The 27328-nt window shown below is 34.1% G+C and overlaps 1 protein-coding gene across 1 annotated transcript in view; it reads left to right on the forward strand.

The window, feature by feature from the left end:
• DOK6 (docking protein 6) overlaps nucleotides 1-27328 on the forward strand; it is a 408332-nt gene that overhangs the window by 141192 nt on the left and 239812 nt on the right. The window contains exon 3 of the mRNA XM_036824038.1: nucleotides 26753-26867. Coding sequence (XP_036679933.1) covers nucleotides 26753-26867 — 115 coding nt within the window. The remainder of the gene's footprint in view (nucleotides 1-26752; nucleotides 26868-27328) is intronic.

Below are 27328 nucleotides of genomic sequence, written 5' to 3' on the forward strand. Positions count from 1 at the left end.
AATGTTATCTAGTAAATGCTAAATATATTTGGTAATTAACATATTCTAAGGGGTAATAATTCCAAGGCAATGTAGTAGTCACCGAGGCTATTAGCAGATATTCTAAACTCAAAGATAATAAAAACACAAATTTCAGCATGCGTGGAATATAGCTATACCAGTGAGTATAGGGAAATGTATAGCTATAAGTTCTTATATTAGAAAGAAACAATAAATGTAGGAGAAAATATCAATGAAACAGAAACCAAAATAACAATCAGGAAATTTTGTAGAGTCAATAGCTGTTTCTTTTACAAAAAAATCATTCACTTGATAAACTCTTAACTGAATTTATCAGGAAAAAAAAGATTAAAAAAAATCAAAGACTGGGAAGAGTAGAGGGGTTATCACTACAAATTCTACTTGACAACTTAAATGAAATAGACAAACTCCTTGAAAGACACAAACTACCCAGTCTTATTCAATAGCTCAAGGCCTAATAAAAACTTTGAACTTATAGTTCAAAACTTTCCCACCAAGAAAACTTCAGGTCCATATCATTTCACTTGTTAATACTACAACATATTTAAAGGGAAAAAATTAATCCACATAAATACTTAAGGAAAATATAAAAAGGAGGAAACCCTTTCCAACTCACTTTATCAGACTGATATTATCTGAAAACCAAAACTAGACAAAAACACTAGGGGAAAGTGACTGATCAATATCCCTACAAATCAGAACATTTAAACAAAATATTAGCAAATCTAATTCAACAATATGCTAAAATGATAACATATGATCAAGTAAGATTTACGATAGAAATGCAAGGTTGTTTTAACATTTGAAAATCGACCAACGTAATAATGTAGAATTAAAGAGAAAATATATCGTGGGATCCTTTAAATGTATACAGAAAGACATTTCTGTATGCATGTAAAGACAAAATTCAACATCCATTTATGATTTAAAACTCTCAGAAAATTAAGGACAGAATGAACTTCCTTAATCAGAAAAAAAGCGTCTAACAAATACCTACAGAAAAGAAAAAGAAAACTGTTTCTATGCTCAATGACATAATCGTTTGTTGAAAATGCATGATCATCTTCAAAACAAATACCAGAACTAATGAATGAATTTAGTGAATGACATTTTATGATCATTTGCATTTTTAAATAGTAGCAGTTAACCCTTGATAAATTAATTTTTTAAAAAAGAACTCAGTTTACAGTAGTGCCAACAAATAATTATAAAGCACATGTGCAATCTCTACACTGAAAACTATGGAACATAGCTGAGAGAATTAAAGAGGACCCAAATAAATGTCAAGAAATAAAATATTCTTAGATTGATACCAATTCAATATTGTTAGGATGTCAATTCTTCCTAAATCGATATGTAACATAACTCTTATCAAAATTCCAGGAATATTTTCTTGTAGGTACTGACAAGCTAATTCTATATGGATATTTGCATAACCTATATTAGCCAATGCAATTTTAATAAAGAAGAACAAAATTGGAAATTTATAAGATTTCAAGACTTACTATAAAGTGACAAAAATCATGATATTATGATTTTAGCAAAAGGATATTTATATAGATCAATGGAAGGGAATAGAGAGGTCAGAAATGAACCCAAACATATATGGTCAGTTGCATTTTGACAAAGGTATGAAGACAAGTCAATAGGTAAAGAAACTTTTTCCAACTAATGGTACTGGAACAACTAGATGTCTCTATGTAAATAAATGAACATTGATCTTACATCACATTATACACATAATAAACTCAGAGCAGATCATTGGTCTAAATTTAAATGCCAAAACTATAAAACTCCCTGTAGTAAGTATAGAAGAAAACCTTTTCCACTTTGTAATAAACAAATATTTCTCAGCACACAAAAAGTATAAACCATAAGAAAAAATTGGTAAATTGAGCTATATTGAAATTTAAAACTTTTTCTCTTCAAGTGATCTAACTAACAAAATAAAAAGGCAAGTAAGTCTGGGAAAAAACATGCAAACATTTCTCTGACCAGAAACACATATCCAGAATACTTAAAGAATTCTTAGAACTCAATAATAGGATAGAAACCCAGTATTTTAGAATGAACAAAAGATGTAAACAGATATTTTCCAAAATAAGATATATGAACAGCAAACAAGAACATGAAAAGATGCTCAACATCATCAGTGATCTGCAAAATTTAAATTCAAAATAACACTATCCATCCATTAGAATGGCTAAAATTATAAAGATTGAAACTAACCAGAGTTGTAGAACTCATACATTGCTGATGGACATGTAAAATTTTATAAGCACTTTGTAAAACAGTTGGCAGTTTCTTTAAAAGAGTAAACATACATCTGTCCAGCCATTCCACTTCTAGAAATTTACCCCCTTCCCTGCAAATGAATAGCCATGTCCAAATAAATATATGTACGAAAATGTTCATAGTAGCTTTATTCAAAATAGCCTAAAAGTGGAAACAACCCAAACAGGAGAATGAATAAAACTAATCGTGGTACATCTGTCAATGGAAAACCACTGAATGATTGAAAGGAAAGACCTACTGATACACATAATAACAGATGAATCTCAGAATCATTATGCTGACTGAAAGACAGAAGACCCCAAATAATACATATTGTATGATTTCACCCTTGTATTTGTAGTAACAAAATTCTTATTTATAGAAAAAAAATCATATCCTTGGTTGCCTATTTTGAAGGAGGAATAGATGGAAGGTTGGACTGCAAAAGGACCTAAGGCGTTTAGGGGGGTGATGGAAGCCCTCTTTATTCTTATTGTGGTGGTGGTTTAAAAGGTACTTTCAATGGTCAAAATTCATTCAGTTGTTCACTTTAAATGGTGGTAACTTACCGTGTATAAATCATTCTTCAATAAAGTTAACAAGGAAAAAGATCATCCTGGAAAACAGACTGTTGAGAAAGATCAAGAATCTTAACCCCTTTTGAGTCTATGTGGTGACAACATTTACAATCTACTGTCTTAGCAACTTTCAAGTATATAATACAGCACTGTTAACTGTAATCACCATGCTGTACATTAGCTCCTCAGAACTTATTCATCTTACCCTTTGACCAATGATGATGGAGGTATTAACTAACCTTATTGTGGTAATCATTTCACAATATATGTGTATCCAAACATTATGTTGTACACCTTAAATCTACACAATGTTATGGGTCAATGACATGGCAGTAATAAAGTTGGAATAAAAAAGAATCTTAACCACATTACACAGTGGGTAAGATTGTAGGCTCTGGAATCCAGCTTCCATATTTAACAGCTGTGTGAAATTGCATAAGTTATTTAACCTCTATGTACCTAATTTTTCTCCTCTGACAGATTAAGATTTTAATAGTGCCTACCACAGAGAGCTGTTGTAAGGAATGAATGGTACTATAGACATACAATGAGATTAAATATAATTAGTTGTTATTAAAAAAGGAAAATTTATAGCTAAGCATATAACTACTTACTTGGTGTATGGTTAGTTTAGAAAATGTTAGGCGTTATTCATCTAGCCTAGATGTGGCGGTAACTCCAATGAATGTGTTAGTATTGAAGTTGGAGGTCAAAGGACACATTTTGGATATAGTTTGTGAAAATGGACAGGATGTACCTATGGATTAAAAGTTGAGTGTAAGTGAAAGGTAGGACTCATGGACTTGAGCAACAGAGATAAGGATGGCGCAGTTCGTGAAGATGGGAAAGACGGAAGAGCAGGCTTTGAGTAAAAATCACAAGGTTTCACTTAGCATATGTTAAATTTGAAATGTCTATTAGACATTCAAACTAAAATGTCAAGTAGTCAATTAGATAAACAAATGTGGGTTGGGGTGGGGGAAATGTCACTGATAAAGTTATTTATCTGACTGTCATTGGCATATTGATAGCACTTTATTCTGTAGCACTGGATAAAATGTCCTTGGGAAAGAATGAGGAAAAAGGAGATAACACTCCAACACTTAGAGGATTAGCAGAGCTGGAGGAGCCAGAACAGAAATCTGAGAACAGCAGCAGTAAGATGAGAAAAATGACATTAAGGGTAAACCATTGGAAACTAAGAGAAAACTGTGCTAAAAAATGTGAACAAATGGTCATCTGTGTCTAGTTTGAGAGACTGAGAAAGGTGATAGAAAAGGGACCATTGGATTGACAACATGGAGTTCTTTGGTGGCTTTGCCAAGAGCTATTTCAGTGAAACATGGGGACTTATTTCACCTGGAGTAGCTTACACGAGATTGAGGGGTAAGGAACGGATAGCTACTCAGGCAATTTTTTTCAAGACGTTTTGCTGTAAAATTGAGCCAATATATAGAGCAGATGTGTTTTTTAAATACAACATGTATTGTAACACACCTATATGCCAGTGGGAACAATCTAGTAGACAGAAACTGTGATGATTAGAAGGTTCTTGTGTATAATGATAGGGTTTGGTCTTTAACAGAACCAGAGAGCATTCATTTTAACAAAAAAAAGAAGGAAAAGAATGACTGCAGATATAAGTAGGTTAAATAAAAATTAATGTTAGAAAACTATGACTAACACTTTCAAAACATACACACTTTATGTGTGTAAGCTCTCTCTCCAGTCTGTGAAAATTAAGTCACGAAAGATCCTGTGCAGTGCAGTGAGAATACGAATAGTTCATCTTTTAATAAATAACTAAACAGATATCACTGACTGTAACTTGAAACTTCCTAAAGCACTTTAATAACTAGATTCAGTGTGTGTGACAGCTAAAATTTACTTTTCTCATGGCAATGTTTTGGAGATTAAAGGTTTTTATTATTACAACTTATTATTCCCAGCAGTTGGGAGGCTAATTCTGTTTCCTAGTGATTTAAATTTCCCTTCAGGAATTTTATCTTATTTTTTTCCTCAGTGACTGTGAACTAAAAAACCATGAAGTTAGACCAGTTCTGATATGGAAGAATAATTTGGTCATGATTCATCAGTAATAAGAAATCTTAACGGTTGTTTTCAAGAAAATATGTAAATGGTTTCTTCTCTTATTTTGATACTATTTTAGCAAGTTTTGCCTAATGCTTCACTGGCTGTCTTATTATAGGCTTTGGGTAAAAATAAATCACACGCTTTTACTTTGTATATGTTAAATTTGAAATGTCTCTTCGGCATTCAGACCGAAATATTTGTGTCAACCTCACTACTTTTCTTCTTCTTCCTACAATCTTAACTAGCTCTATGACACTGATTTTTGCTTCTTTTTTTTCTTAGAATGTACAGCTAGCATTATTCAAATTCTCTTTTATCATCTCTTCTGTTATTCAATACTGCCACTCTTTATCACTCACACATGATAAAGTTCTACCTAGGCATCAAAATTATATTACCATTGGGCAGCTCTGATGTTGCTCAAATTAAAGCAAAAACTTTCCGTGTAAATATTTGCTTTCACTGGGTGACATAAGCAACATACAGGTGCATCTTGCCTCTGAGAGTAATTTCTACTATGCTAGAAAGGAAAAGCGCCCTGCCCTGAATATTGGGAAATGACTGTCAAACCCAATTCAAGAAAACAGAGAAAATACTATTTTAATATAATAATATAATATAATATAATATATAGTTTTGTGAAACTATGGTATCTAGTGACTAGATAGACACTGAGGCTCAGAAGATAAAGAGATGAGATACTCTTCTTATTTTTCCAATAGTGACAGTAATTGCCCTACTCCTACAAGACTGTTATGAGGTGTAAATAAGATACTACATGTGAACTCTTAAAAGACTGTTCAGAGCAGTCAAAAAATGTTAAGATTTATTATCATTATTGTTTTAAGATTTTACAATACAAGAAAGCTAGGTTATGAATAGCTAACCACAATGAAATATGATGAAGTGCAGTAATAAAAGTAAAAGGGAACAACACTTGTCTACCTTTGTAAATCAGGACTTTCCAAAGGGCTTCTTAAGATTACTCTGTTTTGACAAAACAAAATAATGGAGAGGGATGCATTCTATGAGGAAGAAAAAGGGTGATTACAAGTACTGAAGTTACACTGCGTGGTGAGTTGAAGAAAATTTGAGGAATCTAGTGTTGGCAAACTGAAAGGAGGGCTGTAGTGGTGGAAAATAAGCACAAAGGAAGTGGGTGAGGCAAGTGAAGGGTCATAAATACCTTCCTCATGAGTTTAACCTCTATCCTGTAAGCAATAGAGCAGTTGTGAAGGGTTTTAAATGGTTTTTCATATCTTCAAATATGTATTCAGAAAAAAATAATTTGCGTGACATCACATCAGATGGATGGCATAATAGACTATATACAGAAAAACAATATAATTAAATATTATAGTATAATTATTTCCACTTCCCCATAATAGACAACAGAGTCCTAAATGGAGAAGGGTAAAGTGAATGGAGAGGAGATAGATTTGGGTGATATTTTCTAGGTACAGTCAAGTAGAATTAAGAAGACTTAGTAACTGATTGGATATGGGGGAAATGGAAGAGAGAGGAATAAGACTTGATATCTTTTCAGGACTGGGTGAGGGATGAATGGTCGTGCTGTTCATCGAGACTGGGTGAAAAAAAGGTGATTCTTGGCATGTTAGATTTTGAAGTATTTATGTGTGGTATATTCACGTATATATTTCATTAAACAATTAGAAGTACAGCCAGTTTGTAGTGAAACTGCCCAGGAAATCCACTGAACAGAATTAATGTGAAGGTGGATGTATGTCAACACTTCTCTGTCAAAGCATGATCAGTGTAAAATAAAACCGTCTTCTATAAAAGACACTGACCTTAGTTCCAGCCTTATGGTGACATCCAAGATATTTCACACGTATTTCAATTATAAATTTATTGAGAGTTACAAATCAAAAAGTTGATACTTGACTGAAAAAAACACTAGCTAATTCAAGGAATGATAGAAAATTATGAAAAGTCCCATTTAAATGAGGAAATGCTAGTAGAATAAACATGAAAATCCTAACCAGTAAAATTTATAAAATGTATAGTAATTATCAAGACTCTTTAAATATACTCCTAGCTGAAAAATGTAATAATTCTAAAGAGATAATTGTTAATCTTACCATAAAGTTATTAAGAATACTGACATTTGCAAAGAGTTTGAAGAAGAGAGAAGACAGAACTTTGGAGACTGTGTGAATCCTGCTCTTCTCTGGGGCTGCCCCTTCCTATGACAGGGTGGGTGGGTGTAGGTAGTGTCCAGAAGGCCACCCCAGGGGTCAGATGGGGTTAATTTGTCCAAGGACTGGACAACCAACCATCAAGGCAATAAAAACTATCACAGATGTTCATGACATTTTTATCCTGAAATATACTTTCACTTCTTCAAAATCAAAGACTGAACTATCACTTCCCATGGCTTTTTCCATTCACAGAATTATGAATCCTTTTTTTCAGATGTGAACATGGCAAAGCTCTAAATTTCTCATAGTTCCCTCTGATGATCAGGTCAATAAAGAAAGATCTCTTTATGAAAAAGGCTGGCATATTTAAAATCTTTGTTTTCCCTTGAACAATTAATGCTCAGTCCAAATATTGGATCTCTAGAATTGGAAAAAAAATACTTCATTTTCAAGATGGCTTAAAGAAGTAGACCATTATGGATTTCCCAAATTGTTCTATTTGTTAATGTTTAAATACTTTAAACTTCTGATTAGTCAGTTATTTTGATATGCCCTAAAGTCTGCTGTAGTGCTCAATAGCAATAAATTAGAATAATCAATCAAATGAACAAAATGTTTCCAACCTAAGTGAGGGACTTCTGCAAAATAATCTAAGGATACAATTATTTTTTTTTACCAACTTTAACTTAATGTTATACTCTATCTGCAACATACATATTATAAAGCTTATGAGTATTACTGGTCTCATTTAGACATTTGATATGTTTACTGTGAGAGAGATCTTGCTACATAAATCAATTTTTTATATGAAACTGCTATAAAATGGTATATACTTTTTTTTTACTCCTCGGTAGAAAGAAATTTGAAATTCAAATCACTAGCTGCTGAAGGAAGTTATTAAAAATGCATTAGGGTTGAAAAATGTAGCTGTATATAATTGTCATAACAGATATTCAAAACAAATTTATCCTCAATGAAAACTGAACTAAAGCAATTTACATAGAATCAGCTAATAAATTTTCCTTAATTTTCTAAGCAGATGAAAAAAAACAGTTTATAGAAATTTTAATAAAGTAAATATGAGTGCTGTCTGTAGTGAGGAAAATATAAATAAAATCCCTTAGAAGGATGAATGAAGATAGTGCTATGTGAAGTTCCCGTTCTACTCGATGCCAGAAAAGCAATGCCCGTATTGAGACCAGTCTTATTTCTAAATTCCCTATAACCTGACATTAAAAACATTGTTTTATTCTGTTTTACTCCTATTTGGAGTTGTCAGTATTTATCTATATGTAAAGTAAACATCTGAGAGAATTTGGGAAAAGATGAAGGCGTCCTTATGAAAAACAGCCACCTATAAATATAGCATGTCCTTAAAGCTAGAAGCAAAAGCATCGGTAAGTGTAGAAACAGCACATGTGTACAGTGTGGTATCTTGAACATTTTCATTTTGATTCCATGAAGAAATGGCTAAATGCTTGGAAGAGCACACACTTGGTGCAATGTGAAGAGTGATCATAGGCTTGGTTTCTCCTGAAATACCCACCAGAAGTTCCCAGAGTGATCATCATTTATTTGGGTTAAGGCATCTTATCCATTTGTGAATTTATTCATTCATTCATTTATCTAGCTGTAATCTCTTAGTTTGAAGACGTTTCAGTTTCTTGAACAGAAGCTCCTATGGACACACACGTTGGTTCCTGTGACAGTCACAATTAATCCATGATGATTGGTTAATTGTCTCATAATATCTGAGCACTAGTGTTAGTCACTCAGGGAAGACTCATAGAAATGGAATATGAAAAGTTGGTTTTACGTAGGATAAGATGAAGGGGAGAAATGCCCAAGGCTGGATGCACCTTCACTGACAGAGATGGATGGGCTGTGGACGGACAGCTCTCAGAGATCAGCAGGAGAGACCCTGGGTTAAGACCTTTGGTTGGAGGGATTTGTGGAGCTGTGATCTCAAAATAATAGGGAACTCCCAGAGTTAGACTTGATGTTTGTAATACTTGAGTCAAGGTCAGTTGAAATTTTGCAACATCTAAGATATCTCCAATAAGAATCATTCTGTGTGGCTTAAGAGAACCATGGAAAAGCAATCACTCAGCAATCAGGACTTGTTTATAACCTATTGCTCTATGACAGATATCTGTTCACTGAGAAATATGGAATCAGACTCTTAGAAAATATCTGTATGATTAATCTGGGCTTGACTTAGAGTACGCAGCAATATGATTTATGTTAGGAAAATTATTGTCTTTATTCACTTTTTAAAACTACTCACTTGTGTGTGTAGGAGGCAATCGTCTGCAGTGGTGCTACATCAGGAAGACATAGTATGCTTTAAACAACGTCTTTCTCTCACTTTCCTGTCTGTAAAATGCAAATAATATCATAGCTCAGAAAGTGAGATGACAGCTTCATGTAAGACGATGTGAAACGTGAAACAGTTATGGTTGTGCAAGTCATTTCAGCCTCAGATTTTGCATCTTTGAAACCAGGGACATAATTCATACCAACTTTAGAAAAATTTTGAGACCAATTTGCATGATAAAGTAACTTGTAATTTCAAACAAGCCATTTTCCGTGGTAAATCAGATAGTAAATTTGAGAAAGAATATTCAACAGCACAATTTTGTTATGACATTATTTCCATGATTTCTGAAGCATTTTTACATTTATCTAATTGATTTAGATCCAGTGCCCTTAATTATTCTTTCAGAATATCATCAATGCATTTTGGATTTTTAAAAATCTCTTAGCCATTAACAAAGTCTGCTTAGTTGTGTAATATCTGACAGATGCAACAGGAGAAAAGCTAATTGCATAATATTCACTGAGGATAAATTGTTTTTCTACCATTAATGGAAAGTTATATATTATACTTCAAGTAATGAATGCATATTCATTTACAACTTAAAATTTGAAGAATATTTTAGTGAGACTTTATTCTTGAATTATTACTTTGTACCTTGCTATAAATATCTATGTAGCACCTTTTGTTTTATAAATAATGCTGTTTCATATTTGTTTCAAATTATATAATATTTAAAAAATTGTAAATCCTTTTTACATCTAATACTTATTTTTGTGTGTGTGTGTTTACATTGGCCCAATGGCCATTTTATTTTATTTTATTTTAATTAATTTTTATTAGAGTATAGTTGCTTTACAATGTTGTGTTAGTTTCTGCTGTACAGCAAAGTGAATCAGTTATACATAAACATATATCCACTCTTTTTTAGATTCTATTCCCATATAGGTCATTACAGAGTTATCTAATACTTCTAATAACAAAAGGTAAATTTTTCATTACCCATTAAACAATCTTAGGTTACAAACCAATAGTAGCCACTAAACTGGTTTTGTTGATTAGAGAACAGGTTCTTAATTTAGGGAAACATAGGCTTTGAGATTCAGTGAAATAAGTGTTGAATTTGTTCTACTCAGGATTATTTTCACACATAATTTGACATCCTGAAGAAATGATTAAATTCCTGCTATGCAATACTCAGGGAAGTTAGGGGTTTTCCCCCATTTATTTGGAGACAAAGAGAAAGAGGGATTGTAAGTTTTATGCAACTATTTCCACCCCAGTTCTCCTTTTCTATGTCTTTGAATCAAGTTAATCATATTTAGAAATCCAGGGTACTATAAAATTAAAATTTAATCGGATTTGCAGTAGTCTGTAATTCTCCACTATTCTCCTTTTTACCCTTTCATAAAAAGTTGTCTTGGTGTAGTGGAAATTGTCCTGCTAAGCTCAGGGCTACATGATATTCTCCTAGTCTTAGAGCTAGTACAGCTGCCTCTCTGATGGTGGACGTAAAAGTCAACTTTCCTGTCTTTTATTCCAGTTCCATCTTGCAGATAAACTCATGTTGTCAGACTCATTATTATCCCCAAACTTGGATCTTTTATGCAGTTTAATCACAAATAATTGGAATATAGCTTTCACTTACTATTGTTGTGTAACGAATTACCACCAACTCAGGTTCTCAAAAAACAGGCATTTATGAGCTCACAGTGCTGTAGGTCGTAAGGTGCAATATGGCTGGGTTCTCTGCTGAGGGTTCCATGAGCGTGAAGTCAAGTGATCAGTCAGACTGAGCTCTTATCTGGTGGCTCTGGAGAAAAATCTGCTTCCAAGCTCCTTCTGGAGTTGGCTGATTCAGTTCCTCGCAGCTGTAAGACTGAGGTCCCTGTTTCCTTGCTGGCTGCCAAGAAGGTTTGCTCTCAGCAACTAGAGGCTGCCCGAAATCCTTGACTTATATATATATATATGTGGCTCTTTCCCTCTCTGAGACAGCAATGGAACACCAAGACATTCTCAAGCTTCGAATCTTTCTCTCCTATGACCAGCTGGAGAAAAAGCACCCGTGACTAGGTCAGGTGATCTGGAGTATCTCTGTGTGGTGATCTAACTCTAGTGCATACTATTTAAATTTTTGTTTATCTTCATTTGGGAAGGGATGTTTTTGGTCTGGCAAAAGTGAGAGTATCCCCTTTCCCTCATAGCCTGTAGGAGGTATACACAAGATAAGTATTGTATTTGAAGCAAAACATGATGCAACTCTGACAGCTCAGGCATGGGGTTTAATTGAATTAATTGCTAACTCAACACCCACCCATTTGTAACTCACTTCTTCCTTTTCCATCTTCAATATAGAGACTGAAAGAGCTAGATGATCACTTTTTACACTTCCTGCAGTTATGGAGGTACATTTCTGGCCAATGAGATAAAAATTTTAAGCCTACTAAAAGGTTAGAAAGGAATTTATATTTTCTGATATGGCCAGTAACGTCCCTTATTCCCTTTTTCTACATTGAAAACGTGATAGCTGGAAATGCAGCAGACATTTTGTGCCCTGAGGAAATGAGCTTGAGAGAAATGCTGGCGAAAACAGGTGCTGATGCAGGTCTTTAATAAAAGGGAAGTGGTCTAAAGAGAACTTTTGAAAAGTGGGGAATACCTGTATTTGGGCCTCAGATGTTGCCTCTAATATTATCAAACTGCTAAACTAACACCAATAACTGCCTACCTCTAAGTTATTATGTGAGAAAAAAAAAATCTTGCTTAAATCAGTGGCCAGCAAACTTTTATCTGTAAAGGGACAGATAGTAAAAAGTTTAGGCTTTGCAGATCCTAAGGTCTCTGTTGCAACTCTTCAACTCTGCCCTTGTAGTACATTAAACAGCCACAGACAATACGTAAACAAATGGTTGTGTTCCAATAAAACTTTATTTACAAAAACTTTATTTACAAAATTTATTTAAATTTGGCCCACAGGCCATAGTTTGCCTACCACAGATTTCAGTCACTGATATTTGAGTTTTCTATTACTTAAAGCTATGTATTTTTTTACTAAATAAAAAAGTATAACTAACCCTGGATATCCTGTCTAGATGCTGTAAGTATATATAGGTAAACAAGCTAAACATGATTCGCAGTTAAGTCATGGATCTCACCTAGAGTTGGTCTCATAAGCATAGGAAAGTAACCAGAGTCTCTTATAGCTTTCTTATATATATATACTCTTTGGAATTGATATACATTAATGATCATACCAATACTCTTTCCACTCTGTGTCCTTTACTAGCAAAACATAATTGTGCCCATTAGTTACTATGTTAGGAGTTACCACATACTAAGCCATAGGGATCTGAGCTGAAGACTAATTCAGAGCACTGAAAAGTTGTAATAGCCATATAACTGTTAATAGCAGTTGACCTGCTAGAATTTCACATATCATTCAGTTGACGTTTCTTTAGGAAGTGGATTTTCCTCCTTCCCTCCTTTCCTTCCTTCCTTCTTCCTTCCTTCCTTCCCTTCCTCCCTTCCTTCCCTTCCTCCCTTCCTCCCTTCCTTCCCTTCCTCCCTTCCTTCCCTTCCTCCCTTCCTCCCTTCCTCCCTCCCTTCCTTCCTTCCTTCCCTTCCTCCCTTCCTCCTTTCCTTCCCTTCCTCCCTTCCTCCCTTCCTCCCTCCCTTCCTTCCTTCCTTCTTCCTTCCTTCCTCCATCCCTCCCTCCCTCTCTTCCTTCCTTCTTTCCTCTTTCTTTTTCTGGTGTGATAGAAGGCAGCTGCAAAGGTTGATTTAATCATTATTGCTAAGTTAACGGATGCTATCATCATCATTCATCTCTATAATATTTGATTAATCTATTTTATTCCCATTTCTTAATCCCATTCATCTCTCCGCTTCTATAATCATTATAATGATTTTGATGGGAAACTTTATGTGAATCTTATAAATGTATACTGTTGATTTCTTGAACATGTCCTGCTTTGTTAATTCACTTAAGTAATATTGTATTATAACTTACTATGTTTATTTTTAATTCATGCTGCATTATGACTTTTAGACCTATTTGCATTTCTGTGTCTCCATTTTGCCAGTTGCTTCTAACTGTTACGTGATACCCCCTAGTTTACATCCATTATATTTTACTTTTCCATTTTCCTAGTGATAGAAACTGGATTGCCAGCAACTTCTCATTACCTCAGTCAATGAAGTAATTAAGATTTTTGTTCTGTGTCTTTATGCCCCAATGTGAGAAATTTTCTGGCATATAAAGATCATTGTGTGAAGGATATGTGAGTACTTAAGTATGTACAACCAGATGACTTTTCAGAAAGCAGCTCCACTCTACACATCCACAGGGCACCTGAGGGTTCTGTATGCTCACATTCTTATTGATACTTTCCATTAGTCATTAATTTTCCAAACCTGATGGGTGTAAAGTGATATTCAATTGCGTTTTAACATACAGTTTTCTATTCCCAATGAATTTGAGAAATTCTTCCTATGCACAATTGCTTTCTGAGTTTATTCTTCCATGAATTCTTTGATCATATCATTAGTCCATATCATACTGGGGTCCGTTTATTTTTCTGGCTGTTTTATAAGGTTTTCTTGCCTATTCTAAACACTAGTCTTACTTCAATTTTAGATGTTGTAAATAATTTCTCACCTCTGTCCGTTCACTTTGTGGCGTCCTGCATTAAACAGAAATCTATTTTTTTTAATACTTAGGGACTCAGTTATCACTAGTCCATTTGTTAAATGAGCTATCCTCTCAATTATTGTGGTGGCATAGATCTTATACTCACACACATATGTTTTTCTCTGATTACTCTGTACTGTCTGCTTGTTTGTTCTTGTACCACTAACATGCCACTTGTCTTAAATCACCACCGATCACACGATGTTGTGGCATTTGTTAGGAACATTGTTCCCCAAACACACTCAGTTCTTACTTTCTAAAGTTACCTTAGCAGTTTATCTAAGGACATGGAATATGCTTTTTAAGGTTTAACATTTTCTCCAACGAAATCCCTGGGTATGTTACAGTTTTTCTTGTTATTGTGAAGGTATTATTTTTTCTAGTTAATATTTGCTAGTGTAGAGAAATCCTGCTGATTTTTTATGTTGACTGTATTTGACAGTATTGTTGAATGCTTTTGTTGTTTTAATAATTTATTTTTCTATTAATGCTGCTAGCGTTTACATGTCAGTGATCATACAGTCTACAAATATTGATAGTTCCATCTTCTCCTTTCTTAAAAATTTATTTATTTATTTATTTATTTATTTATTTATTTATTTATTTATGGCTGTGTTGGGTCTTAGTTCCTGTGCGAGGGCTTTCTCTAGTTGCGGCAAGCGGGGGCCACTCTTCATCGCGGTGCGCAGGTCTCTCACTATCGCGGCCTCTCTTGTTGCAGAGCACAGGCTCCAGACGCGCAGGCTCAGTAGTTGTGGCTCACGGGCCCAGTTGCTCTGCAGCATGTGGGATCTTCCCAGACTAGGGCTCGAACCCGTGTCCCCTGCATTGGCAGGCAGATTCTCAACCACTGCACCACCAGGGAAGCCCCTCTTAGCCTTTTTCTTAACTTCTTGTGTAGGACCTATGTTACACTGAGGCACTGACAGAGAGTATCCTTGCCAAGTTTCCAGTAATAAATGGGCTGTGTCTAGTACTTGTGCATGAAGTAAAGTAAGTTTTGGTAATAAACTTTAAAGAAAATTCCTTTCTATACTTGATATGTTGAGGGGTTTTTCTCACAAAAGGTGTTGAACTTTATCAATGATATTATTTTTTTTAATCTGCTGAGGTAACCATGTGATTTTTCTCATGCCGTCTACCAATTTTGAGATCTATGTTTAGACACTTTCTGATGTTCACCATACTTTAGGTGACTCAAAATAAATACACATATATTCTTTGCTTTTTAAGAAACTAATATCTTACTAGAGAAACAGGGCTATATACAAATTTTTCATCATTTTCTTTCTGTCATTTTACCTTCATTCAAGACTACTGACTTTAAAACACAAGTTGGGCTGTTCATCTTCAAATAGTACTGTATAATCGTATTAGTTTCCCAGGCTGGCCTAACGAACTACCACAAATTTGGCTTAAAATCGCAGAAGTTTATTCTCTCCCAGTTCTGGGGGCCAGAGGTCGGGAATCAGGGTGTCGGCTGGTCTGCGTCCCTGCAGAGCCTCTAGGGGAGCATCCGCTCTTGCCTTTCCCGGCCTCGGGTAGCTCCAGGAACCCCTTCGCTCGCGGCAGCATCGCTTCCGCCTCTGCCGTCACACCCACGTGGCCGTGTCCACTGTGTCCTGCCTCAAAGCCCCCTCTGCTCTTCTCTTCTAAGGACACCGGTCATTGGCTCTGGGGCCCACACTGAATCCAGGGTGATCTCCTCTCAAGGTCCTTCGCTTAATCACAGCTGCAAAGACCCTTTTCCCAAATAAGGTCCCATTCACAGGTTCTGGGGTTTAGGACTGGGACATGTCTTTTGGTGGGCTGCTATTCAACCATTACTGTAATTAAAAGATTTAAAATGGTGCATCTAGTAAGTAAAGTCCTAGAAGCTGTAGAGTCTCTGTTAGTATCTGTGTAGCAAAGCTGTGCCTCTCAGAGTGAGAATGATGCAAGGGCTGACTGAGCTGTTTCATGCCTTTTTGTGCTTGAGTTAGTGAAACGTATTATTAGACACTAAATTTACACATGTTGAGAGAGAGGGAGGGAGAGAGGGAGGGAGAGAAAGACGTATATACGTTTCCTATTTTAGTGCTTATTTTTCCTTTGTACTAATGTTCTGCATTTCTTAGCCCTGAAAATAGCTTATCTTTTTGTTTTTTATAATAGACAACCTCAAAATATTTTGGAGTAATAAGGCAATGAGTTTTTCTGGGATTCCTTTCATCATCCCTACAATTTGGGTCTCTTTGGTAGTTGAATTCTCCTTCCTGTAATAACTTCTCGATTAGCCATTATTTGCCATTATTAAATAGCATGAATTTCAGAGCAATAGCTATTGCATAAGTTGGTGGAAAGATCACTAGTGTGAGAAGCAGGAGACATGGCCCTGATTCTGGTCATCACTTTAACTGTGGGACGGCCACCCAGATGGGGACAGCAATTTCCCATTGTTAAATGAGGAAAGCTTAGCTCTCTGTTTTATAAGTTAGAATGTTTTTGGCTGAAAATAACAGAAACCCCAATTCAAACAAACAACTTAAAGAAGAGCATTTTCACATATTACAGCATGTCCAGAAAAAGAAAATGGCTTCAGGGTTTGGTTCATTCTTGATTCTGCTGAAGAATGAAAATTAAAGACCTGGGTTCTTTTTTTTTTTTTTTTTTTCTTTCCTATCTCTGCTCTGCCATCCTTAGAGTTGCCTTCATCTTCAATCTAGTAGAATGATAACTGTAGCATCTCTGAATTATGACATCCAGACAGGACAACATCCACTGGAGAAGGGGGCTAGTTTTATCTGGAGGTTACCTCCAGATAAGAAAACATTTGTCAGAAGCCACCAGAAGACTTCTGTTCACAAGTCATTGGTTATATTTAGGTCATGTTCTCTTTCTTAAACTAATCACAAGCAAGGAGACTGTAACCCTGGGAGTAACAAGTTCTACCATGATACTAGGGGTGAGAGATGCATACCAGGGCACTTGGGCTGCATGATGTAGGGGTGCATAACTGAAAAAAAAATCAGATTCTGTTATGAATGAAGGAACTGGAACTGGATGCTGAGTAGACAGCCAATGGTGACTACTATAGTTCATTTTAATTCTAATGTAATTTTATCCATAGTTATTTTTTCTAGAAGGTGCATTTCATAATGTAGTTTAATATTTGAGAGACCTTAAGTCTTTCAAAGATTTAAAAGGCTGAACTTGTAATTATTGATAATGAGCATGTTGGGATTGTCAAATAGTAAGCATGGGAGGTCTGTATCAGAGTACATGATATCTGTCACAAGGAGCTTAAAAAATGAGTTATATTGAGTTTTTCAATGGTACACATTCATATTATTCAGTGACAGGAGACAAATGTAAGGAAGCAGCTATTGGAAAATTGATATAAATTATATTGAAAGGAAGCAATTATGAAATTTCTATGCAAATATTATGACCAGAATATTGAAGTATACAATGTATAGGATAACACCAATATTTAAATTATCATTATGAAAACTTAGGACTCAAGCTTTCAAAAGAGATTGATATGTATTAATTGTAATAATTTAAAACTTCAGTAAGACTTCCACCTTTTTTTCTTATTGGAAAATCAGTATTCTCTATCCTAATAAAGTGAATTTTATTAAACTAGCTCCTAAAAATGTCTAGTCTCAAAAATCAAAACTCTGGCTTAATTAGAACAACCATAGAAGATTAGTAAAATGTCAGGATTGAGAATAATTATTAGTAAGATTAATAAGAAAGAGGAGTGCAATTTATTTTCAAATTCATTTAAATATACTTGAAAAAATCTGAAAGGTAATGTCTTTTACTTTTCAAAATAAGATTAGGTTTAAAGAAAGAAACTAAGTGCCTAAATAGGCAGTATCAGATCTCAACTGTCATGACAGTAAACTGATAAGACACTTTAAAACAAAAAATAATTTCAGTAAATATGCTTTTTTCAACTTTTTATCTGTGTACTAAATAGTGAAAATTAATTTTATACTTGTGAGTAAGATCTGCATTGAATGCTAATATTTAGTTTAATTTGCACAGTTATGCTAAGGGGAAAGGTATATAACATAAAAAGTATGATGATTTTTAAATTGTGCAATAAACCTTAATTTGTTTATTCTAACTGTTGCTAGTATGCAAATAAAATCCCCCTGAAAACCTTGGGCTTAACTGGAAAAAATATCACTATGTCCTTCAGCCCATATCAGATTCTTACTGAAAGTTCTACCAAACTAAGTAATGGTAGAACAAGTAAAATCTAGTTAACCATTTTGATGTACAAGTGAAGCAGCTTCTCTGATGTTTGTTCTTTTTTATATTAATTTTTATTGGCGTATAGCTGCTATACAATGTTGTGTTAGCTTCTACTGTACAGCAAGGAGAATCAGCTATACGTATACATATATCCACTCTTTTTTTGGATTTCCTTCCCATTTAGGTTACCACAGAGCATTGAGTAGAGTTCCCTGTGCTATACAGTAGGTTCTCATTAGTTATCTATTTTATACATAGTAGTGTATATATGTCAATCCCATTCTCCCAATTCATCCCACTCCCCCCTTCCCCCTTGGTAGCCATGTTTGTCCTCTATGTCTGTGTCTCTATTTCTGCTTTGCAAATAAGATCATCTATACCATTTTTCTAGATTACACATATATGCGTTAATATACAATATTTGTTTTTCTCTTTCTGACTTACTTCATAAGTTATACATAGAAGTATGCCCTCCCTTTCAGAACATATAGCCCAATGCAGCTGTATGCTATCCTCTTCTTTATCTTTAGTCTTTTCTTCTCTCATCAGATATGAAAGAAATAATCACTTAACAGATGCCTACTGGTCGTCACTGTGAAAAGCATATAGTCAAAATGCCAAAAAAAAAAATCCTATGTTGAAGTCTAGTTATGTAAAGAATTAATAAATAAATGACATTAATTAGTAAAGGAACAACTCAATAATTTACTTACTGAGTCCAGTGTAAGAACACAACCAGGTTTCATAATGAGTCAAGAAGCCATCCAAATTCAGATCAAGCTGTCAAGGTCTTGAGAAACATCCCACCCCTCCATCACCAACAGGGATAAGTTATTAACCGTGCATGAGTCATTCAGGAGAGACTAAGGGAGGCTTGCCATTGGTCTTGATGAATGATTGTGAGCTTGACAGGAAGATGAAGGAACTGGGAACCCCAAGAAGATTATTCTGTGAAAGACTACATAACCTTTCAGTAGCATGTTTCTATTCAGGAAAATTGAAAGATTTTGTATATGGCTGGAACCTAACTTGTGTTCAAAGTTGGTGTAGAGAAAGATGAGATTAGATGTACAGGTAGGAACTGAGTCATTAAAGTTGTCAAGGCCTTGCTAAGGAGTGAGAACTTAATTTTGAGGTGTTATTAAATGGTTTTAAGGCCGTGAGGGGCAGCACCAAATGTTTGGATTAACAATATTAGTCTAGGATCAGTGTGAACAGGATAATGGAAGATGAAGAGTATGACAGCTGATGGAAAAATAATGGAAATATTTAAGATGAGAAAGAGTGAGAGTCTGGATGAGTAGTGAAGTTGTGGAAGGGAAGGAGTAAGAGTGCTCATGAAGTAGACTTTGACAGAGTTTTATGACAGAGCAGGTGTTGTGGGCCTGGGACAAAGCTATATTTGGAGCAGTGGATCTCAGAGTGGCCCATGAAGACAACACTCTTTCCATCATAGTACTAATATATTACTTGTCATTTTCACTTTGTTTTGGTGCAAAGGCAATAATAGGTAAAACTGCAGCACAAATCAAGGCAATGGCTCCAAACAATAGTAGTAGTTATTGTATTCTTTTTTAAAAGATAAAATTTGTATATATTTAAGGTGTACAACGTGCTGCTTTGGTATACATATACATAGTAAAATGATGACTAGAGTCAAGCTAATTAACATATCCATCTCCTCACATAGTTAACCTTGTGTGTGTGTGTGTGCGTGTGGTGAGAGCACCTGAAATCTGGTCACAATACAATACATAATACAATATAGTATTATTGACTATAGTCATCATGCTGTACATTAGATCTCTAGACTTAACACCCTACATACCTGCAACTAGGTATCCTTTCACCAATATTTCCCCACTTTCCACACCATTAACTACTATTCTGCTCTGCTTCCATGTATTCAACTTTTTTAGATTCCACAAGTGAGATCATACAGTGTTTTACTTTCTCTGTCTGGCTTATTTCACTTAGCATAGTGTCCTCCAGGTTCATGTGTGATGTCACAAATGGCCAGATCTTTTTCTTTTAATGCTGAATAATATTCATATTTTATATGTTATATGTATATCACAATTTATTCATTGACAGACACTTGCATTGTTTCCATATCTTGGCTATTGTGGATAATGCGGCAATGAACATGGGATTGCAGATATCTCTTTGATGTACTGATTTCATTTCCTTTGGGTATATGCCCAGAAGAGGGATTGATGGATCTTGTGGTAGTTCTATTTTTAATTTTTGAGGAACATCCATTCTGTTTTCCATAGTGGCTGTGCCAGTTTAGATTTCCACTACCAGTGTACTACGGCTCCCTTTGCTCTACATCCTCTCCAACACTTATCTTTTAACTTTTTGATAACATCCCTCCTAACAGGTATGAGGTGATATCTCCTTATGGTTTTGATTTGCATTTCCCTAATGATTAGTGATGTTGGGCACCTTTTTCATGTTGGTTGGCCACTTGTGTGTCTTCTTTGGAAAAACATCTATTAGGTCCTTTGCCCATGTTTTAATTAGGTTATTTGGTTTTGTTTTGTTTTTAGCTATTGAGTGTTGTACATGTATTCCTTATATGTTTGGGATATTAATCTTTTATCAAATATATGGTTTATGAATATTTTCTCCCAATTTGTAGGTTGCCTTTTCTTTTCATTGATTGCTTCCTTTGCTGTGCAGAAACTTTTTAAAAAACAGAAGTAGATGAATTACTTCCAAACGCTGGCCTTTTATGAGGCCAGCATCACCTTTGATACCAAAGGCAAGCAAAGACAAAGAAACAACAAGAAAAGAAAGGTCAATATCTCTGATGAACATAGATGCAAAAATCCACAATAAAATACTAGCAAACTGAATTCAACAGCACATCAAAAAGACTATACATAACGACAAAGTGGGATTTATCTCTGGGATGCAAAGTTGGTTTAACATATGCACATCAATCAATGCAATACTCGACATTAAAAAATGAAAGATAAAAAACACGTGATCATCTCAATGGCTGCAGAAAAAGTATTTGACAAAGTCAAAAATCCATTCATAATTTAAAAAAAAACCTCTCAACAAAATAGGTACAGAAGGAAATTTCCTCAACAAAATAAAGCCCATTTATGAAAGGCCCACAGCTAACATCATAATCAATGGAGGAAAACTGAAAGCTTTTACTCTAAGATCTGGTAAAGACAAGGATGCCAACTCTCACCACTTCTATTCAAAATAGTACTGGAAGTAATAGAAAGAGCAATAAGATAAGAAAGAGAAATAAAAGGCATCAAAATCAGAAAGGAAGAAGTAAAATTATTGCTTTTTGCAGATGACATGATCCTATATGTGGAAAACCTAAAGATTCCATAAAAAATGTTAGAACTAATAAATGAATTCAGTAAAGCTGTAGGATATAAAGTCAACATACAAAAATCAGTTGCATTTTTTTATACCAGTGATGATATCTCCAAAAAGGAAATCAAGAAAACAACCCCATTTACAATAGTATCAAAAAAATGAAATACTTAAGAATAAATTTAACTAAGGAGGTAAAAGACCTGTACACTGAAAACTATTACACACTGATGAAAAAAAAATTGAAGCAGGTATAAATAGAAATATCCTGTGTTCATAGACCTGAAGAATTAATATTGTTAAAATATCAATACTTCCCAAAGCAATATACAATATTCAGTCCATCGCTATCAAAATTCCAAAGGCATTTTTCACAGAATTAGAAAAAACAATTCTAAAATTTGTATCAAACCACAAAAGACCCTGAACAGCCAAAGCAAACTTGAGAAAGCTTTAGGCATCACACTTCCTCATTTAAAATTATATTACAAAGCTATAGTAATCAAAACAGTATGACAATGACATAGAAGTAGACAAAGATACCAGCGGAACAGAATAGAGAGCCCAGAAATAATATATATATATTTCATCAACAAATTTTCAACAAGAGTGCCAAGGAGAAACAATGGGAAAGGGGTAGTGTCATCAATAATTGTTGCTGGGAAAACTGGATATGCACATGCAAAAGAATGAAATTGGAACCTTCTCTTACACTGTACACAAAAATCAACTCAAAATGGATTAAAGACTTAAGTGTAAGACCCGAAACAATAAAATTCCTAGGAAAACACATAGGGGAAAATCTCCTTGACATTGGTTTTGACAATTATATTTTTGGATATGACACCAAAGGCTTAAGCAAAGCAGTAAAAATAAATGGGACTAAAGTCATTGTATTCTTTACCATCATATATTCACCCAAATAAGCAAATAAACAAACAAAACATATGTCAATTGTATTTTCAGTTTACTTAGGAATCATCTTGATGAAACAATAAAAATAACTTTATTAAATCTAGACCTTTAAGTACATCTTTTTAATACTGTATGTGAAAAAATGGTAAGAACCCATAAAACACATCTGCTACATACTGACACGAAATGATTATCTCCAGGGGGAGCACTTGTGTGATTGTTGAAATTACAAGCAAACTGGCAAAAAATTTTTTCACAGAACACCTATTTTAATCAAAGTGTGATTGACAGACAAATTATGGTTATTCAGACTTGCGTATTTCTCAGACATTTTCTCAAAAATGAACTAAATGAGCCTGTCTTCAAAGAAAACAATTGACAGTATTTATTAACAAAGCTAAATTTTAAGTTTTCAGATGAAAATTAAATTTTGGGCATCTACTGTGTCTGCATTCTTGAGCTTAACAACTTCTCAAAACTTACAGATTTTTTTTCTGGAAACCAAGGGTGATATTGACGGATTTTTTATATTGACAATGAAATATGTTGACATTTATAAGATCTTCATAACTCAGTGAACCAGTGTTTTACCCATAATCAGTCAAAGGTGAAAAGAGGCCTATGGATTTTAATGCAACAGAGTGTAAAACGTGTATGACACTATGTCAGACCCCCCATGGTAATAACCTTTAAAAGAAATATGTCAACTTTGGAGATAGAATTGAAGAATATCTACAGTTGGCTGAAAATGCTCTTAAACTATTCTTCCCTTTTACAACTTCATGTCTGTGTGAAGACTTATTTTCTGTATATACTTAATCAAAACCATGTATCTGAATTCAGGAGCAGAAATGAGTATCAAGCTGTCCTCTCTTAAGCCAGACATTGAGTTTTGCAAAAATGTAAAAACATTAACACTCTTTGCCTATTTAAGAAATTTTTTTTAATTTTAAAATAGTATTTGTGTTATCATAAAATGGTTTATTATTAGTTTTAAACACATTAATAAATAAATTTTGAATACTTTATAAGTACTAATATTTCTTATTGTGCTCATTAATAGATATAATCCACATGAACAAAATAGGGCAGGAGAGTAAGGTTTGGAAGCTGTCTATATACTTTTTTAACTTATGCTTTAAAATCCAGTTTTCTTGTAACATGGATTGGTACAGGTGACTAATCCACAAATTGGTTGCAGAAATACAGACTTTCTTCTTCTGTGTTTGTTTGGCTATCGCAGGGTTTATCACCGTCATTTGTAATCTTATCGCCCCAACTATGTTATGAAGTCCTACAGAAAAAGCTTATGTGTTTCTTCTTTGAACTCTCTATCTCTGACTCTTATCACTATGAATTCCTTGGGGATTGCTCCTTGAAATAAAAATTAAATAACACCAGGTAACAAAGTCATCATTTAGGTATGTTGATATTTAGGCTTTACTTCTATCACTTATTAGACCTCAATATTTTAAATTATTGACCGTGGCATTTATTGACTTAGACTTGAACAACCAGAATTATTTTCAAGTAATTTTTCCTTTAATTAAATTCTGTTGATTTCATATTTAAAGTAATTATTTTAATGCTTTATTATTAAACTTTAAAATTTTGTCCTTTTATAGCAATATGAAAAATCAATATTTCAGATATATGGATTAAATAGTTAAATGATGTAATAATTTATTGATATATTTTATTGAAATGCTCTAGGATTTCACAATCTTAATAAAAGTTCATAATTACTTTTATGTCACACTGTTAGGTTTTAGACTAATAAAAACATTTTTATTTTAAAACATTTAAAGACATTATTTTAAAAATTGTCTTCATGGAAGAAAATACAAATAGTTTTGTACTGGATGGTAAAATCATATAGTACTGAGAGTGAAAAGTGAGGACAGGAGATTCAAATATATCTTAACCTAAATTGTTATGATTTTAAATATTTTTAAAATATATTTTGAATTAAAGATATATCAAATTCCAAAGGTATACCAACTCCTTAGAAAATCTTCTAAGTATGATTTTTGTATCTTCTGGTATGATTTTGTAACATTTTATAATCTAGTATAACACTTGAATTTCCTAACCAAGACAATCTGAGAAGTGGAATTTTATGCTCCTCATGAGTATTTTGCTTTCTGGCATCTCTTCAGTGTGTTAGGGCACACACTGAAGTGGGTGGCATCGCACTGTTGATCAACAACAAAATGCCTTGCACTGTTGTGGAAACCAGTGTAACAATGTCTGCTTGAAGAGGTTCTCTGAATTTCTAAATGTAAATTTTACAGAAGAGCAAACACTTTGTTTGAACTACATCATCTGTCAGATTGCCTAAGGCACTAAAGTTAGAAAATCTCTAGCGCTTGCTGCATTTTGCTAGGGTATTTATTAATTTGTTCTGTTGATTTTTTGCTATGAGGTGACAAAAAAAGATGTAATCCACAATATCTGTTCCAATATTCTTTTATATTTGTAAATAAACATATTCGGAAAGACCTTTGAGTAGAATAATAAATGTTTTTATGATATTGTTTGGTACAACTAGATATTATATATAATGTACATAGCAGCATATCACTTTTATGCTCACCTGACATAAATTGCATCAGTTCTTAAGCAACACATAATGTTCATTGCTTTTAGTCTCTATTTAATTTTGATAAGATCATTTGTTTATTTAAAATTAATAACACTTGAAAATAATATCTCTTTTTAAAATATATTTAACTTACTATGTTAGAAAAAAATTTGGCTTAAATATTACTTGAGTCAGTTATCAAATCATTTAAAAATTCAAGAGTTTATCATTGAGAACATGCTTTAATGTACTTTAAATATAATATGCAAATCATTGTTCCAAAAAAAATTCTCATCTTTCTCCCCAGAGTATTAGACCTCAGACATTGTAAGATATTACTGTCTAATTATTCTTTCCTGGAAGAGAAAATGAGTATTTCCAAATAGATAGGTAGGTAGGTAGATAGATAGATAGATAGATAGATAAATAGATAGATAGATAGATAGATAGATAGATAGATATAGTATATGTATAATTCACAAATGAATACATATAGGTGTTTATATATATGCATATATATGAAGCAAATCATTTTTAGTTTATTTAACTTAAAATCACTTATCTTACCCATTTTAATTTTGCATGTTAATCTTAAATGAGATAATGACAAGGAGAGAAATAAACAAATATGAAGAAAAGATATATTAAAATTAATTTTTCTGCAATGTAGAATGTAGACAGTAGACTGTAAATTCATTGTGACAAAGAACAAAAGTGTCCCTATGGACAGCTTACACAGCAACACAGTGATAAGCATGTTATTTTATGAGGCTAGAAGTCTAGATCACTACAGATTTTAAAAGGAAATATGACAAAAAACATAAAGCTCTTTAACAAGTAGCCACATAGTTTTATTTTACAGATATTATGTGTCATCAGTACAATTTTTAGCCATGAATTGGTCATTTAAACTATTTTCATACTAGTATATCCTAATCAACATCAGAGGTATCATCTTCACAAATGGAGGACCAAAATTTTTTAAACATATAAGTATATCTGTTTATCTTTTTTCACTTAGAACACTAGTTAGTGATTGATAGTGCTTCTAGGATGGCATTGTGAATCATAAATGGAATTAAATCATTTCCCTTCACCAAAATCCTTCATTTTCAGTTAACACGTGTGATAAAGTGAAAGAATTGAACATTGATCAAGTCAAAACTGGTACCCTTGTTAAAGACAAGGTAAATACCCAATTTCTGCCCACTCCAGCCATCCTCTCCCACCTGTGGTTAGGGAGGACTGAGAAACACTTGTTAAGCTCACTGTCCAGAGGCACAGGCTCACTAAAGACTGAGACCTAATGACAGGACTGTGGAACACGTCCCATCACCCACACCTGACCACCACATGACTAAAGGCCTATTTACAGCAGTTCCTTGTACCCAGTACATCATACCTGGCTACCAAGTAAAAATAGCCATTGGAAAATGGCTTAAGACAGTAATAACTGATCATTTTGTGTAAGCACCAATATATAGCATGTACTGTACACTAAGTTAAAAATATTTTTCTTTCAAGGTAACTGAACTGCACAACATCAAGAATATAACCAGGCTGCCTCGAGAGACAAAGAAGCATGCAGTGGCAATTATCTTTCATGATGAAACGTCAAAGACATTTGCCTGTGAGTCAGGTAAGCAATTATAACCTTGTCTCCAGGTTGAAGACATGGAGTTGCTTCTGAGACAATAGCCCAGATGGACTGAGATCTACCACTGAATAGGATGGCTTATTGTGATGAGAATGTGCTGTGGAAGGCTTTAGTAAGAAGCTCAGTGTATCTATTTCTACAGATGTTTTGGGTGCTTGTTTATTATGTGTCTGGCTTTTGCTCCCAGGTGGTCTGAGGACACTTGAGGTTTCCTTTCAAGTTCGGAGAATTAAATAAACAATGCCGGTGAGAAGCTGTTAGGGCAAGCGCGTGCTGTGTGTTCTGGTCCTTGGTGAGTGTGCAGCTGGAGGTAGTTGGTAGCACGATAACAGTGCTGCTGTGCAGGAGTGTGGCACGGCACAGCCGCGGTCCCCAAACATTTCAAAACAGAACTTTGAGTGATTGGTTGCCTTCATGGATTCTCAGTATTACAATGAAATACC

This window comes from Balaenoptera musculus, chromosome 14 (assembly GCF_009873245.2).
Source record: "Balaenoptera musculus isolate JJ_BM4_2016_0621 chromosome 14, mBalMus1.pri.v3, whole genome shotgun sequence".
Taxonomy (NCBI): domain Eukaryota; kingdom Metazoa; phylum Chordata; class Mammalia; order Artiodactyla; family Balaenopteridae; genus Balaenoptera; species Balaenoptera musculus.